An 18631-nucleotide genomic window follows, 5' to 3' on the forward strand; every position below is an offset into this window, starting at 1 on the left:
AGCATAGCTATCATCTCCAGGCAGTTTATGTGCCATGAACGATGTAGCTTATCCCACCGACCTTGGGTGGAGCAGCCACTCATGACCACTCCCCACCCCGTGAGGAATGCGTCTGTTGTTAGCGTTACGTGACGACAAGGCGCTCCCAAGACAGGAACTCGTGTGTTTCATCCAAATATCTAAGGTTCGAAGAGCTTGCCTCGAAACCTAGATAGTAGGGAGTGGGCTGCACATTGGACGCTACTGCCATGGGACCCAGCAGCCTTTGTAACTGCCCCACAGTGAGTGGTTGTCCTTCTCTCACTCTCCCAACTGCTGTGAGAATGGCTGTGTTTCGGCCAGGGGGAAATCTGCCCGCAACACGGTTGAGTCCCACACCACGCACAAGAAGGTGGTTCTTTGCAACGTTCAGTCTTAACCCCAGCTCCTTAATGCAGGCGAGAATGATATCTAGATGGCGGACCACCTGAAGCTCTGATCAAGCTTGTGAAGGTGCGTGGAGAGAGTGCTAGGCCGAAGGGGAGGACCGTATTGGTAAGCTTTGCCCCCGAAAGCAAACATCAGGAACCTCCTGTGAGCAGGAAGGACAGCTATGTGGAAATAGGCGTTCTTTAGATCTATCGTGACAAACCAGTCCTCGGACTTGATCTGTGACATGACCTCTTGAGGGTAAGCATCCTGAACCAGAGCCTCATGAGCGAGCAGTTCAAGAAGCGTAAATCTAGGATCGGCCTCAATCCGCCGTCCTTCTTCGGAACGATAAAGTACCGGCCGTATTAGCCTGACTCTCTGACCAAGGGGGGAGGGGGGTTACCACCTCGATGGCCTCTTCCATAAGGACGGTGTGCATCTCCTGTCCCAGGACCAGAGCCTGCCTGCGACACATCCGATTGAACAGGGGAGGAGGGGACCCAAATTTAATCACGTAGCCCACCTCTATTGTACTCAGAGCGGCTGGAGTGATGCCCCGCAGCTGTCGAGGCCTCCTGAGAGGTGGCGGGTCCCCACCACTTGCAGCGATTACTCGGGCGGAGATGGCCAGAAAAACAAGCACAATTCAATATTAAATAAGATTTATAAATTAGTTTTTATTTCACAAAAAATTTTTATTCTTTTTTAAATGTTAAATAATATTTCTCACTCTTCTTGTATAATGTGATTTATGAACAGACAGAATTAGAGTGAAAAACAAAGGGGAACATTTTATTGTAAAAACCAAAAGGAAACCCCTAAAATTAAACATGTTTTGCTTGGAGTCTACCAATTTGGCAGATCTTTACTTACATTTTATTCCATTCTTCCTTACAGAAATGCTTCAGAGTTTCCAAATAATGAGGCAATCTACACAATTCTCATCATCATCAATGAACTTCTTCTGAAATTGACTTGGATAATTTTTCTCTGGATTTTTTATTACTTGTGGACATGTTAAAAGCGAATATGAAGACACATGCTATATAAGTGACTATAGATGATACCTTGCCATGTTCACAGAACTACAAGACAGACAATGAAGCGAGAGATGAAGTCTAAAGGTCTAAATTTCACCGCACCACAGAATATATGCAGGAAGTTAAACAGCATTGTGGTCTGATACAGACACCCATAATCTATACAATATAATCCTAATTATTAAAACTGGATTTTCCCTTAAAAATGCAAGAGTAGATAATACATTATCATTTTTGTTGAACAACTTCCACAGTGTGCGTTAGAAACTCTTTGTTCTTCGACGTCTAATAGAGAAAATATACTGTCTCTGTTCCCAGAATGGTATTTCAAAGTCTCTAGTAGGGAACTGTTCTGAATTTATTATTGATGATGATGTAGATTCCTCTGAGCCGTCTCTATTTACTCCGTTAACCAAGCAGGATATGTGATTGTCTTGAATGTTGGATAGTGTTGATCTTTTGCTTGATATTATGATTGAATCCTGTGAATCATCTGGATTCAGTACATTATCATGATCTGACATTTTATCCTCTGCTACAGTGATCTGCTCTGATGATGATGATGTGCTGGTTATTGTTATTGAGTCCTCTGAGCCTATATTTAGTCCATTATCTCTACCAGATATTCCAACATCTTCAGCATTTGATAGTGTTCGAGAGGAATCCCTAAAGGTACCAAAACCTACTTCTGAATGTGAAACCGTGTTTGTTGACTGGCTGCGTATTACCCTTAATGCATTTTTATTTTTATGTTCCAGTTTTTCTGACATAATTATAAACCACTTTGGCGTGAAGTGGCAAAAGATGACACCGTAATTGGAGACCATGATGGCTGAGATTTGGATAATAGGCCGCAGTTCATGTTGTGTAATAAAGACTGGAATAAAGCAAAACCAAGCAAACAGATGGATGAGCATGCTAAAAACTATAGGCTCGGTTTCTCCATCTTTGCCTTTGAAAGCCAACAGAAAACAAACTAAAGCTAGCAGTGCGATGTATGCATGCATCACCCAAAAGCTGATCATTGATGAACCTTGGGTGCACAGAAGGTTCATGGTAAGGTTCAGAGAATTGGATTTAAGCTCCTCAACACCTGGGCAATCAAACACAAACCAAAAGATGCAAATGAAACCCTGAACGGCAGTGAGGAAGCCAATGATGGCAAACGGCTTATCAATCTTTTGCAGCTTGTGCTGTGTGTGTGGATCGTAGGCCACGGAGGCTAGAAAGGTGCGGAAAGCTTTGGTCAGAATGCAGGACACGCACAGCGTGAATCCGAGACTGTACATAGCCTGTTGCGTCACACAATGTTCGGTGCATGGTTTGCCTAAAAACATGATCACGCCTCCGAAGGTCACAAAAATGCCGAATTTCATAATACAAGAATATATTAAAGTGTATTTGATGGTGGGATTGCTTCTGTGTAAAATGAAAAAGATAAAAGAGAAGATCAGCAGCAGTATTCCGATTCCTGTTCCGATCATCACCACGATGGAATATGAGTCTGACCATTTCAAAAACCAAATGTTCCACTGCTGACATGCTGATGACCCTGGATTAGAAGTAAAACCGTTTGGACATTTTTCACACTTTTCTTGATCTGTGGACAGAAAAACCATAGAATGTATAGAATGTAAATAAATGTGCAATTTCCGATATGATTTATTACAGAGCAGATGGGTTTCAGAATTGTTTCAATGCCAAACCTTAGGCTACAGTTATTCAACTCACCTGTCATGTTAGAAAAGTACCCTTCATTACAGAAAGTGCAATTATAGCAACAGAGAATATCGGACACACTTTTTTCTGTACCAGGAGGACACGTCTCTGAACATCTTGACAAGGGAACCTAGATGTGAACAAGAGATTTTTTTTTTTTTAGTTTCAAATATTCACAAAGTTCAATATTTTGTGTCATGTATAATTAGTCATGATCCTGAGACCATCCCCACAGCAATATACCACCACCACCACCATGCTTTACAGTGTGATCTGTGCACTCAAATCAGTGTTAGTTTCCACAAAAAGTGCATATGTAAAAGATTCTCCAGGCCATTTAGAATTAATCATATTAATTTAATTAACTCTTAGTCACATTCATTCATTAAGTCTTGACTTATTTGTGGTTTGTGTTAAATACGCAATCTTGTTTTTTTTGCTTGGTCCTTGACTTTTTTTAATAGTTCCTTACTTAGAGAAATATCACTAACATATGCATTTGTCTGGAGCTTATTTTGCACTCCATTGGGTTTTACAGCAAATACATGCTATCAATAGCTATGAGAACTGTATAGATCTTTGCACTATTCTGAACTGTTCAACATTCTGAAAAGTCTGAAGCTACAGTTTGTATATAATATAATTGTATATAATGAAATGTATTAAAAGTAAACTGGCCCAAATTTCTAAATTTCTAAACATAACATTCAGTTTGATCCTACCGTGTTGTTGGTCCATGGTATATTGTTTTCATAGATGTCCACATCCTTTTTGCTAATGAGGAATTTCCCCACCACGCTGGGTACTCGTTGATCTCTGACATTTTTCCACATTATGAGATCATAGCCAGTGTCAAAATCACCATCTTTATTGAAAGAATATGTCTGGTTGTCCAAGGTGAAGTTTATTTTCCAAAGAATGGCCACTAGCTGAAAATGCGGAGGTGAAAAAACCAACCAAACAAACAAAAATTTATAAATAACTGTGTAATTCTTGATTAAACTTTGTATAGCAGCAACTCGGACATAAGGAATATTAGATAAAGTCAAATAAAATGTTTATATTAATGCACACAATTGCTGTCAGAAGTTTACATTTATCATTTATTGACGGAGTCTCCGGTATAATGGAACACTAACAGTCAGACATAAAGCAGTAACTTTTTTCTGACTTTTTATAAATTCAGTTGTGCATTTTTATTAATTTTAAGAAAGAAAGGCCAAAGGAGAGACTTTAAAGGAAATGACAGAGTTTATCTCCTGCAATATATAAATGACAATGTTTATTTGACAAGTGTTTTAATTTACACTTTATTGCCAGAAATTTGTGGACACCTGACCATGTCTTTATTGAGCATTCCCTTTCCACATTTAGTCCCCGTGTGCTGTTATAATAAGCTCCACTCTTCTGGAAAGATGTTCCAATAGATTTTGTGGAGATTTGCATTGGATCCAAAGATCATAAGTTTAAATCCTAGCCACACAAAGTTGCCACTCCTGGACCCAGAGCAAAGCCCTAAACCCCAAAGCTGCTTAGTTGTATGAATGTAATAAATGTCAGTCACTCTGGATAAGGGCATCTGCCAAATGGCAGAAATGTAAATGTAAATGTACTGATGTAGGTTGAGGAGGCCGTAAGGACAGACAAAGAAGTCCTATACAATTGTGGGCCTCCAACGATGTAACTGTTAAGGAAAAAACATATATCTCTGGAAAAGTCAACACTTTTATCCATATATTGTACAATATATTGTACAAAGAAGTCCTATACAATTGTGGGCCTCCAACGATGTAACTGTTAAGGAAAAAACATATATCTCTGGAAAAGTCAACACTTTTATCCATATATTGTACAATATAGCTCAGTATTTCACAATAACAGCTCACTACTAATCTTGATCTTACCTTCTCTAGTGAAAAGTTGGTATCTTCCGGACAGTCAGTGTTGTTACATTTAAGAACTTTCTTGATGGCATGAGCAATGGCATAGACAGCAACTCTCTGATTGAATGAAGCTGTGAGATCCACAGAATTGATCAGGTAGTCATTGTTACGGTCCTGAGAGTTCAGATTACAAGATGATGGAGTTGTGTTCTCAGAATTTTGGCCAGGAATGCAGTTGAATATCATTTGCTTGTACTCGCTGATGAAGTCATTCCATGCTCCTGGGCTTGGCTTCAAGTTCTGAAGATAATCTTTAAAGCCTGGAATCTCACCTGTGACAAATGTAAAACCTAAGATGTCTCCTACTTTGTTTATGTCGTTCATCTTCATTAAGGAGCCTGCCATAGACCAGGCATCACTGGCTATCCAGATACGACTAATGTTCCTATTAATCACTTCTTTAAAGAGAATCTCCACCACTTCAGCTCTTAAAATGAGCAGTACAACCCTGGCACTAGATGATTGAATGCGATTAACCAAGTTCTTCATGTTCTGCTCAATTCCTTGAATGGTTGGTAACACCTCTTTATACTCCACACACACTTTCACTTTATCTGCAGCCAGTAGAAAGTTCTCGAGTGCTGCATTTCCATAGTCATCATCTAGAGTCACTACCCCAACCCAGTTCCAGGAGAAGTGCCTCACGAGCTTTGCCAGTGCCTGTGTCTGGTATATATCACTTGGAATCACTCGAAAGAAAGATGGGTAACGTAACTTGTCACTCAGAATGGGTGCAGAAGAAGTGCAACTGATCTGTGAAAAGATAAGACACATATATGAACATATGAAACAAACAAATTATTTTCAGTACAAATTAAACCTCTGTTACCAGAAACCTAAATAAAAACTTAACCCCTGTCAGCTGTCCAACTAGAGGTCAATATTAAATCTTTTTATTTCCAAGATCTCAGAGTGTTCTATCACCACAATAATGCTCATACCTACATAAAAATTATCTCAGAATTTAGGGTCCATCAGGGCAGTTCTAGACGTTTGGAGGATCTAAGCAAGATTTATATTTTAGCCTCCTTCCTTTTACCTTTCAGAATAAATAAAAAGCACTTAAAACTAATATAATTTCTAACCTCTTTATTTATACAAAAACCTGTTATCAGTACTTTTATATATTTCCTTCAATGTGCATATTAAACACAAAAAAGGACAAAAGAAAAAAAAAATGTTCCAGCTCTTCTTCCTCCTCTTATTATTATTATTATTATTATTATTATTATTATTATTATTATTATTATTATTATTATTCTTTGGCCATGCCAACTCACTGCGATTGCTGTTTTAATTTCCAAACTTTTACTTTCTCTTTTATATTTGGAAAGTCAGCTCCTGATGAAATGTTACTGTGCAGTAGATCAGTTCAGATTCAAAACATCATGCCTACGCAAATTAAAATTCTTAACGCAGAAAAAGAACTCGAAATAAACTGGCTGCAAATAATGATCCATCTTTAAATGTCGCTGTTGCAAATCAGCAGAAAAAGTCTCAGATTATTTTAATTATACTTCTAATCAAAAATACATGATGAGCTGCGTGAATGTGCATTCGTTTTGGCACCATCAGGTCAGTACACAGAAAAATTGTTCATCAACACATTTAAATGATGATATTAATTTAAATGATGATATTGACAGGTATTTTATATTCAATGGACAAAAAGTCTTGTCTTACGCTGCCTGTCTTGATTGGTGAACTAGTGTATAGGTCTGTTAAGGTTAAGCAGTTGCCTGCTCTGCCTATAGCTTGCCCTGGGCCCTGGGGTCCATCATAGCACCGAGACGGAACTGGTTAAAGCGTTTAATGACCTGCTACTAGCCTATGATTATGGTCATGTATCATGAAGAATGGCCACTAGTTGAAAGAGCAGATGTAAAGAAAAACAAACTACTATAAATATATTTTGTAATTCACAGCACTACACTTTAATTGCAGATTTGACTTGTCAGTGGTCAATTTTCAGCAATTCTTAAATTAGTTCATTAAGCAAATAAAATATTTATACTATAATGCACACATATATTGTACATTTAGCATTTAGCATTTATGGAAGGAGTCTCCAGCATCTCGCAACAGCAACAGACCACAAAAGCTGTAACTTTTTTGCTACTATTTCATACTTTGTAAAACTCATTTGTGCATCAGATCAAGTGAATGACTGCCATACCTGCTATAACATATAACTCTTCCTGTAACCACTAATCCACACATGGTCAAAGCAAAAAAATAAAAATAAAAATCATTAAAAGTACATAATAAATGGGGAAAAAAAAGTTCAATGTTAAAATTAAATCACCTGATTTAACCTTTAAATTCAAAAGTTCAAGAAAGATTTATGATTTAAAGTATATATAAGACCACTCAAACAGGAGAACATCGCTATTATGTACAATCATTACCTGAGGAATCATGTAGAGACTGAGCATCTTAGCGACAGGAATGGATAATTCAGAGTATCTTTCCCCTAAAAATGCCTTCACGGGTGAACTGAAATTTGAGTAGTCAGAAAGAACAGGAAGTGATCCATTAACTGCAAGCATATGCTCCACACAATGCAGTGCTTTGGATGCAAATACACATGGGTCACACATCAGATATCCGAGCCGAACTCCAGGCAAAAGACTTGAGTTGTTGATTGTTTCAATGGTGTGGATTATCGCCAAAGACTGTACAAAAGATATTAGATTAAAGCTGAAAAAGACAAGAGGAGCAAATTCAAATGTGAGTTTGTCCAATCCAGAAATCTGATATATGGCCATATATATATATATATATATATATATATAAGATATATGTTATATGTTAATATATGTGAATGTGTACATATTTGTAGTTCTATTGGTTGCTTGAGACATATATAATGAAGTATTTGTACAATGTGGAAAATGTGGGGGTTTTTATACTTACTATCTAATGTTTCTTTAAATATGTAGGATAGATTACTTTAAAATATTAGTGAAACAACATTCATGATACATTAAAGTACAACATAATATATGAGATACCTATTGTTGTTATGGATTTATTTAATATGTAAAACAAGTGTCACATAGATGTTAATGTAGAGTTTGCTAATGGAACTATTCAACACTGATACACTCCTAGAAAGGTCACACTTGTGCTTAACTATAGGTCTCTCTGCTGTTGATGTCGATCTGCCAAATGCATAATGCATTTGTGTTTGTCATTAAACAGCAAAATAGAGCTCCTGGAAAAAAAACCCTCAGGATTGAATAAATCTTTTACTTGATAGACACTTAATTTTCAAGTGTAAAATACATTTAAAATAACTTAATTTTAATGTTGATTCTGTTGTGTAATTACAATGAACATTTAACTTGAACTATTGAAACATTACCCTTATTTTGTGTTAATTTGCCATTTATGTATTATATATATTTAAGACATTTAAATTCTATATATATCTTCTATAAGTTCTATATGGTTCTATAAGTATCTTACATATGTTTCTATATTTGTGAAATCAAACATAAACATGTATTGTAATACAAGTGCTTTGCATATATATATTTATATATATATCCATATTTCAGATTTCTTTATGGGGTCAAACAGAATTTTTTCTAAAAGTTCTAGTACAGTTTAAATATGAATGAAAAACTTTATGAAAACGCACCTGTCACATTGTACGTACGGACGATTTGAAGCATTAAACTGTGTGAAGTTTGAGTGAACTGAGCTCAGAATCCCGATGACGATATCCCCAGGTAAATAAGCTCCCCAGAGAGATGATGGAACATCACAGAACACCAACGGACCAGAAATCAGAATTACTCCTAACATGAGGAGATAAAAATAAGAATTCATGTTGTAAACGCAAAAAAGGAACTGACATTGTTCGACACTGGTGCTGTCTGAGATTTCTCCTGTAGTCAAACAGAAAGAAACGGAAATTTTTTTTCTTTTTCTTTACCACATGACGTGTGTAAGATAACAGGAAAAACCTGTTTAGGATACACTATTTTAACACAATTGCATGACGTAGTAGCTTTTAAACAGAAGGAAGAGAAACATATTCGGTTTCTAGTCTGTAACATAAAACTTTTTTCAGAACAAATTAAAACCCTGAACACAAAAGATTGTAAAGCTAGATCCTTGCCAGTGCTCCATGTCTTCCTAAAATGTTGAAATCAGGTGAGCATGTATAAACACATTTTTTGTTTTTCAAATTTTAAATGCACAACTTCTAAATGATGTTCGACATAAAGGGTTCCTCCACTTTCACCACCTGCGATAGCTATCTGTCCAAAACTTGCTTTACTTTCCAAAATGTGACTTCTCAGTTAATGATCTGCTGGCACTGAGCCAACCACAGAGCCCGTTCACCAAGTTGGTGAAGTCTGATTAAATAGCTAAAAACAACTTCTATCTCTAAGAAAAGATAGAATCTTACTTTCTGTTTGGTTTTTGCCTCTGGAAAAGCAGTGATAGAGACTTTATCGGGATTGCCATGATGATTTCAAATAAATTAGACAACCCTCTTATTCTGCCAGGCGATGTGTAGATTATGTTGTCTAAATTAGCAGCACCATATGTACTATAAAGCTATATCTAAAATAGGGAAATGGTATAAATACAGCAGTACAACCAGCAGGAAGTCCTTATACTATTTGTTTTTTAGGCAATAAAAAATCTTTCAGTAGTCCTTGGTCAAATCCATGCCTGAATAAAAATGATTATTGATGAAACATTAATCAGTAGAAGGTTATTTAACTACAAGAGCTGCAGTCTGCAGTCTGTTACCATTTTTTAAAAGAAGTTTAAGAGATTTCGTTTATTTGTAGTTAACTTTGCTGATTAACAGGCAAATCTGATGTAACCCAGAGTTTGAAATATATCACATTCAATGTTTTACTCCGTGTTGGACTGTTGGAAGCAAGAATTGTCCCAAATCTAGCAATCTTTGTGAATGATAATTTCAGGCATCTTATTAAAGTCCATTAAGCTCTGGGTTGCAGGTGGTGTACACTTGTTTGCATTCCATTCAACCGATATACATTATCATAAATGTCCAGTTAATACCATTTCCATGGGGCTCATTGCAGTCAGCAGCAATGTTACAGTTGAATCTGATCCAACTGAGAAATGAAATGAAATAAACTTTATTGTCCTCAAAAAAGAAATTTTGTATTAGACTCCTTTAATGTGTTCACATTAACAAGACCATTGGATTAACAAACAACAAAAATATTACCATTAACTAAAGCAGGGGTCACCAACATGGTGCTCCCCAGGGCACCAGGTCCCCCGCAAGGACCACATGAGTCGCCCGCGGGCCTTTTCTAAAAATAACTGTCTTCTACCTTGTTAAATCATTGTTGTTAATTATTGTGAGAAATCATTAACATGATCAGTGTCTTCACATAGATCAGGGGTGTCAAACTCAAGGCCCGCGAACCAAATCCAGCCCGACGTACAATTATATCCGGCCCGAGAGATGATTTTATAAAGATCTATTATTATTGTTATTAATGTCCTGGCGATATGTAGCGCTGATAACACAAACTACAGATCCCATAATGCAGTGCTTCAGCTGCCTTACCGAACACTAGACTACCTGAGAACATTCCAGCGTCAATCAAGTCGAGCTTCTGTTGATGTATTTAACCCTATTGTACAGTTATTGTGAAACAGCGCCTCACAGTGGTGAACAGAAAAGTTGACTCTGAGTAGATGTTTACTGACACTAGCGGTAAACACGTGTGTGTTATTAGTGGAGTGAATGTGACTGTAATTAAGGAATTGAATCTGAGACGGAACTACGAGACAAAACATCAGGAGAAGCTGAAGAACCTGAATGCAGAGCAGAAGATACAGAAAGTAGAAGAATTAAAGAAGAATCTGACATTTTAGCAGATGTTTTTCACCAGAGAACAATCACAAAGTGAAGCTGAAAACAGAGGAGAAATCAGAGGAACATCAGCCAGTTATTTACTGAGGGAGAGTTTCTGAGGAGCTGCATGATGAAGGTGTGAGACGTCTGGTGTTTGACTGGAGATATTTTTATGGAGAGCAAAATATTTTAAGTTATTTAAAGTTTAAGTTTATTTATTCTGGAATAATATTCCTGTCTGTTTTTATTCATATTTATGTTCAAAAAAACATGTTTTCGTGTGTTCAATAAATGTTTCTCCTGTTCGGCCCGTGATCTAAAGTGTGCTTTGAGTTTTGACCCCCTGATCTAGACGAATATCATTAATTATTAATAATAACATATAATTAAAGGTAAATTGAGCAAATTTGTTATTTCTGAAGTGTGTATCAAACTGGTAGCCCTTCACCCTAATCGGTACCAAAGAAGAAGCTCTCAGTTTCAAAAAGGTTGGTGACCCCTGAACTAGAGCATTAGAGCCATAAACAACAAAAACACACAAAACAATTGTGTAAAGACAGGAGTCATTGAGGACGGGTGTTTATTTGCCATTCCTGTCTAACAAGTAAAACCACAACTGGCTTCCTAACATACCATGACAACATTAAGCTGTTCAACGCAACATATCTGGTAACAATCCATTTTGAAAATCATAATTGAATATAATTGAATCAGTAAAATCTCTCAGAGTCGTTAATAATCAAAATGAACACTATAGAATATTATAACAATATAGACTATATACATGTTTATTTATACAAATGCTTTGATTCGTTAAAAGAGCCGGATCAAGTCATTTGTTTGTGATCAGTGATCAGGCTGCACTGAATGTGTTTGATTCACTAAAACGAAGCAGTTCATAAGAGAGGAGGTGGTACCAGTCGAGCAGTGCTGGAGGATCTCAGACAGGACAGCAGGAATTAGCTTCTTCTAATGTTAAAATGGACAGATTTTGTATTATTTTCGTATCTATTTTGCGATTCTATTTTAATTATGATTTTCTTTTGCTGTATGTTTTTTTTTTTTTTTTTTATTCTTGTGCTGCCAATGTGAGTGTTATGGAAAGTGCCAACAAATGAACAATGTATTTCTATTGACATAACTACTTTTCACTGGAGGCATCTTCTGTGCCATTTTACACCATTCTATTCTACCAACTATTATTTGGGAAAATCTCAAGAGATTCACGGGTTTTGAAATCCCCAAACCAGCCCATCTGGCACCAGCAACAACGCCATGGTCATGTTCAATGCGATCGGATTTATCCTGATTGTGATTTTCTTTCATGGACAGGTCACAGAAGCTCCTGCTCCATGCCCGCATGGTTTTATGCTGATATCAGACTTGATTATACTTACATAAGTGAGCAGATTCCTAATAAACCAGTCTGTGAGTGGAAATAAAAGTAGGTAGTTAGTTGTTAGTTTTTTTTCCCTAAAACTGCTTTTCGAATTAATTTGTGAGAATTGACCATTTTAAATGAAAATTGGTGAAGCTGTAGCACATTTTGATTACAATGTGTTCAGTCTGGTTCTAATCTTTTTGAAAACATTTTTACACAATCTGAAAATCTTATTGCACTTGATAAATTACAGTTCAGAAAAATAGTGTTTCAGCCACAAAAGCCTTCAGTCAAGTGCTTAGTCTCTGTACAGCACTCAACAAGATTAAGCTCAAGACTAAACCTTAGAACTGTCTGTAAGCAGCCCTTTAACAAGTCACTCGCAGATTGTGCAGACTACCACTAAGAGGAAAATCTCTGTCTCCCTCTGGTGGCCTTTAGAGATATTGTGGGAGGTTTGCTGATTACAATCATTAATTCAGACTTAGACTTAGACTTGGATATACTTTATTGATCCCGTGAGGGAAATTATTGCATTACAGCAGCAGCGGGTTACACAAACAGCAGTTGGGGAGAAAAAAGCAGAATGTAATTAAATAATTATAACTTCTATAAATAAATACATATATTGCAGACGATGCTACATGAAAAAGAGTGCAAACTGGCAATTAAAAAAGAAATAAAATAAAAAGAAATTAAATGTCTAATTGTCAGTGTATGTGTGTGTGTGTGTGTGTGTGTGTGTGTGTGTGTGTAAAGTAACAGTGAATAATGGGATATGAATATAATATATAATATATGAAAATATATATATTTTCATCTGACGAGGTGAGTCATTGCACACTGCAATTGCATAGAAATGATTTCCTTCTGTGTAAGGGTAAATCCGAATCAGTCTGTTGGAGAATGAACCACACTGCCCTTGATGTATCATGTAGTGGGTGGGATGAATTTTCCATGATTGACAGGAGTTTGTTCAGTGACCTGTTGTCCCTCACGGTCCCCAACCAGTCCAGCTTGTGTCTGATTATGTATTCAGCCGTGCAGATGATTCTATTGATTTTGCCTGCATCCTTGGCACTGATGCTGCTCCCCCAACAGACCACTGCACTATAAATAGCACTTCTTACGACAGACTGATAAAAGATTTAAAGCATCCTGCTGCATACATTGAAGAGTTTCCTCAGGTAATAAAGTTTGCTCAACCCCTTCTTAGACAGCGTCGGTGTTGTTCCTCCAGTCTAATCTGCTGTTCAAGTGAACATCCAAGTGCTTGTAGTTTTCCACAAACCCAACCTCCTCACCCATGATGGTAACGGGTTTAATCATAGTTTTATACTTCTTTAAGCCCACTAAATAACCTTGGTTTTTATAATGTTCAGGACCAGATAGTTCCTAATGCACCACTCCACAAAGCTGTCTAGAAGTCCTCTATACACTGAGCCCTGTCCATCCCTAATATAACTCACCACTTCAGAGTCGTCAGAGAACTTCTGCAGGTGGCAGGACTGTATATTGGACAGTTGTATTGGAAATCTGATATGTACAGAGTGAACAGGAATGGAGAAAGGACAGTCCCCTGAGGTGCTCCTGTGTTACTGAGCACCACATCAGGGTCCAAGGCAATCCCCCCGAAGCCAATTGCCAGTCAGCAGGCTCAAACCCATCCCTCTCCTACTTCTTATCTCCCAGTGTCTATGTCTCCTTACCTGCAGGTGGGTGGCTCTGACAGCCAGGGGCGGGAGGGAAACCTAGACTGGTTTTCATTTGTTTCCAGGACCAATGCCCCGTAATCAAGCTGGGGTGATGGTTCAGATGTCCGACGCGCCACAGGTCACCACGAATTGATATGGAACGTGCTGTATATTGGCGTGTATATAAGGGGGTACACACCAAGCTTTGGTGGATTCGGGCTGTAATCAGACTGCCATGTGCACTGCCTTAGCTGGGCAAGCTGTGCCAGGGCCGTCGATGTCAGCTCCATGAAAGACACAGGGAGAGAGGAGAGCTCCACCCACCTCAGGGATTCCCCACTGGTGCAGACAGAAGACGAAGCACTCCGGCACATCATTCACCAAGTGGGAGTTATCAATGCTCAGCAAGTTCAGCCAGATGTACTCTCCTACCTGTATTTTGTCATTATTAAGGATAAGGTAATGCAGGACACTCACTTAAATGAGGAGATGACCCAGTTGTTGGTCCCAAAGAGACACATGAAACTCTTGGCTCACTATAATGTGATGGCTGGGCATGTGCAGAGATGGTGTGCTGGTGAATCCGCTGGCCATCCCAAAAGCGCCACTGTGCCCATTACCCTTAATCGAGGTCCCATTCAAAAGAGTTGGAATCTTTTTTTAAACCTCATCAGGCCATTAGTGTGGACTACAGAAGGGCATCACTTTTTGTAGTTTTGTTGTACTATGCAATGTGATACCCGGAAGAGTGATATCTCCCAGGTTGGGATCTTGAAAGAGATCCTGATTGATCAAAGCACGACATTCGTGTCACGGACATTGCACAAACTGTATGAATTATTGGGAATTAAATCGATCTAGACTAGTGTTTACCATCCACAGACAGAAGCCATAGTTGAACAATTAAATAAAACTCTCAAAAACATGATTTGAATGTTTGTTGATGTGGATGCACGGAACTGGGATAAGGGGCTTGAGCCCCTGTTGTTTGTAAAACAAGAGAGTAGCCTCCACAGGCCTTCACAACCCTTCCCGCCCAAGAGCAAAAAGAAAGTGAGAGTTTCTGGGTCTGGCTGGAGAAGCGCCCCATGCTGTACATCAGCTGTAAGCTCTCAGTGTGGTACAGCCAATACAGCACAATTAAGAATGGGTGCCTGGCCAACAAGTGGATGGACGCTATCGCTGGCACCACGACAAAGTGCTTAAGGCAATTGCTGAGAGCTTAGCCATAGCCATTAATGTCAACAAAGGCCATTTCAAGCCAAAGACCATCCAGTTTGTAAGAGCTGGAGAGAAGGCCTACCCACAATCCAGTGTAAAGTCTGGTCTTCTTACTTCTGCTACAGGCTGGCAATTGCAGGTGGATCCAGATAAACGGCTGAAGATCCCTACCAGAATAACATCTATACAACTTCATCCAGACGTGATGATTATCTCAGATTCCACCAAGCAATTTATTTTATTGGAGCTCACTGTGCCCTGGGAAGAGTGCATGGAAGAGGCCAACGAGAGGAATTGGGCTAAGTATCAAGAGTTAGTTGAAGAGTGTAGAAGGCAGGGCTGGAAATCTCGTTGTGAGCCATAGGAGGTGGGCTGTAGAGGTTTTGCAGGGCGCTCAGTCTGCAAAGTGCTCTCTCTACTAGGAATTACTGGGGAGGCAAAGAGGAAGGCAATTAGAACAGCAACTGAAGCCACAGGGATAGACACTAGATAGCTTTGGATTAAGAGGGCAGAACCATGGGCAATTGCTATTGGGACACAGGCTGGAGTCTAATCAACCCCGGCTGGGTCGCCTGGACGAGGGTGTCTGATGTTGAAAGACTCGAAACACCAAATGACCCCAGGATACATCACTGATGATGTGTCCCAGGGCATCTGCATGATGTATGTTGTATTAATGAAAAACTTTGCTCCTGGTGTGAATGTTTTGGTCATTTCAACACACTCATTATACAGTGTTGTAAACATTCCCAGCAAACTAACCCTAAGTTTCACTGTAGTGAAATGTATCTCTGAGCTTTTGTGATTTTACACCATTAAACCTAAGCACACTTCAGTATCTGAACCTTTAACTAGAAATCACTAGAATTAATCACTAGATTTATAAAAGTCTAACATCTCTTTCAGCCCTGATTAGAAAGAATTGAACTCATTAGTTCATCTCTCTCACTTCAAACTACTTTGTGTTTCCATTAACACTGTCACACTCTCTGGTATGAGATCGAAACTACAAGATGCACCTCTCAAACCACCAGCATGAGGCCATTAAGGGTTTAACCACAACAAGAGTGCAGAAACTGAAGGACTCATAGACTACAGCAGCACTTTTTAAAAAACATTTTGCAAGAAGAGTTTGGACTTGTATTTTACAATTTAGGTATTAAATGATTCCAAACTACCAAAATATGTGAGATTATACTTTAAATAATATCAATTATTGGGCTGTGAAAATACACAATACCACAATATATATTTATTAGACCGAAACCATTGCATGTGAGAGAGCGTTCCTGCAGCCAATGACACTTCTACAAATGTGTTAAAAACATTTTCACACTTGGCCTGAAACCTTGAGTTCATGCTTATGACTGCTTTTAGGCTTGTTTCGGGTGGGGCTTAAAATCACAGGTTTACTTGAACACAAAAGAATATATATTAATATTTATCAATAAGAAACTCTGAATATTTATTATTGACACCTCAATGTAATTACTTACAGTAAATGGTTTATAAGAAAGTTACAATTATTATTTGTATTATTTAAATCTAGTGTAAGATGATGAAGTTGTTAATGTAAGTGTAGTATGCTGAATAGGATCAGATGGATGGAAGGAAATTGAAGAGTCTATTTAATTCATTAAGATCCCAGCAATAGAGGCAAAACTGGATACTAGCTAAAGTTGTTCTCAATGAAGGAGGCTTTGGTTTGTGTCAGTTTGGATGGTAAGCTTTAAACGGACTTAAAATCATCAACATTTATTGTTTAGGGAAAGAAGGCAAACAATAAGCCCTATTCGACGGGACTAGTTTTACAGGGGGTCGTTAGTGAAATTTCTGTTTCACAGACGTACTTTGTGATTTTAATCCCGTCCGAATCTGCCGTGTCTGTCTTTTTCTCACACGACCTCTGTAAAAGTTCCAGAGCAAATTACCTACTGTTTTTCAGCAAACTCGGCGGTCCTCTGAGAAATCTAATCCGGTCCGAATGCGAATTTTTGTATTTCTTCGCAGGGTAGCAAACACATCTACATCCATTATTTGTGCGCGGAAAGCAGAAACTTGAATACCGGCACGCTAGGGTTAGTAAGGTAGTTCATGTTGACCAAAACACACAAGAAAACACGTTTTGGAAAAAACATTTCCGGCAATCACAGACATTCGCATTTGGACGGGATTAGATGGTAAGACAGTGTCATTATCCACAGTAAAATGAATACTGTACCGCCATGAGCTGAAAGGTTACTCTGGGAGGAGAAAGCCATTACTTCAAAACCACCATAAAAAAAGCCAGACTACAGTTTGCAACTGCACATGAGGGAAAAAATCTTAATTTCTGGAGACATGTCCTGTGGTCTGACGAAACAAAAATTGAACTGTTCGGCCATAATGATAAACGGTATATTTGGAGGAAAAAGGGCGAAGCTTTGAAGCCTCAGAACACTATCCCAGCTGTCAAGTATGGGGGTGGTAGTATAATGTTGTGGGGCTGCTTTGCAGCAGGAGGGAATGGTGCACTTTACAAAATAGATGGCATCATAAGAAAGGAAAATGATGTGGGTATATTAAAGCAACATCTGAAGACATCAGCCAGGAAGTTAAAGCTTGGGCGCAAATGGGTCTTCCAAATGGACAATGACCCCAAGCATACCTCCAAATTAGTAGCAAAGTGGCTTAAGGACAACAAAGTCAAGGTATTGGAGTGGCCATCACAAAGCCCTGATCTCAATCCCATAGAAAATTTGTGGGTGGCACTGAAAAGGCGAGTGCGAGCAAGAAGGCCTACAAACCTGACCCAGTTACACCAGTTCTGTCAAGAGGAGTGGGCCAAAATTCCGGCAAACTTTTGTAGAAAGCTTGTGGAAGGATACCCAAAACGTTGGGCCCAAGTGAAACAGTTTCGGGGCAATTCCAGATTTTCTTGTTTGTTTTAGGGGTGTCATATCAGAGTACCCCGCTTGCTATTTTGGTGACAACATGAAGCTTCCATAGCGCATACTTGCTCATTTGCACAAATGTTTACTTCTGCGAATATGTAACCATGTGCTTTGGTTTTGACCTGTGTCACAAATTTGTTTTTGTTTGCATTCTTATATATACCACTTAGTTTCCATATTGTCTTTTCAAAGAAATTCCTTGAGTCCTACAATGACCAAGTCATTTATCTTGAGTGTTTAACGTTTTGGTTTTGTTTCAAGTTTACATTCCTATTTTGCCTCGTTCATGCTGCTTGCCTATGGCCTAACCTTTACTTTAATTACATTTTAGTAGATCATATCAGCAAAGTCATGTGACTCATCATAGCATCAGAATAGGCAAGATTTCACTGTGAGCTTCACATTTCACAGCACCTAATAGACCAA

At 38.4% G+C, this 18631-nt stretch overlaps 1 protein-coding gene across 1 annotated transcript; it reads right to left on the reverse strand.

Annotated features, from left to right (window-relative positions):
• Positions 1-1068: 1068 nt before the first annotated feature.
• On the reverse strand, positions 1069-9022 carry LOC310737520 (G-protein coupled receptor family C group 6 member A-like). Its single transcript, XM_083561869.1, has 6 exons — positions 8760-9022; positions 7522-7813; positions 5075-5866; positions 3893-4099; positions 3183-3300; positions 1069-3051 (listed from the first exon to the last, which is right to left on the reverse strand). Exons 1-6 carry the CDS (start codon positions 8948-8950, stop codon positions 1712-1714), a joined length of 2940 nt encoding a protein of 979 aa, XP_083417995.1. The 5' UTR covers positions 8951-9022; the 3' UTR covers positions 1069-1711.
• Positions 9023-18631: the final 9609 nt, after the last annotated feature.

This window comes from Silurus aristotelis (assembly GCF_946808225.1).
Source record: "Silurus aristotelis genome assembly, chromosome: 15".
Taxonomy (NCBI): Eukaryota; Metazoa; Chordata; class Actinopteri; order Siluriformes; family Siluridae; genus Silurus; species Silurus aristotelis.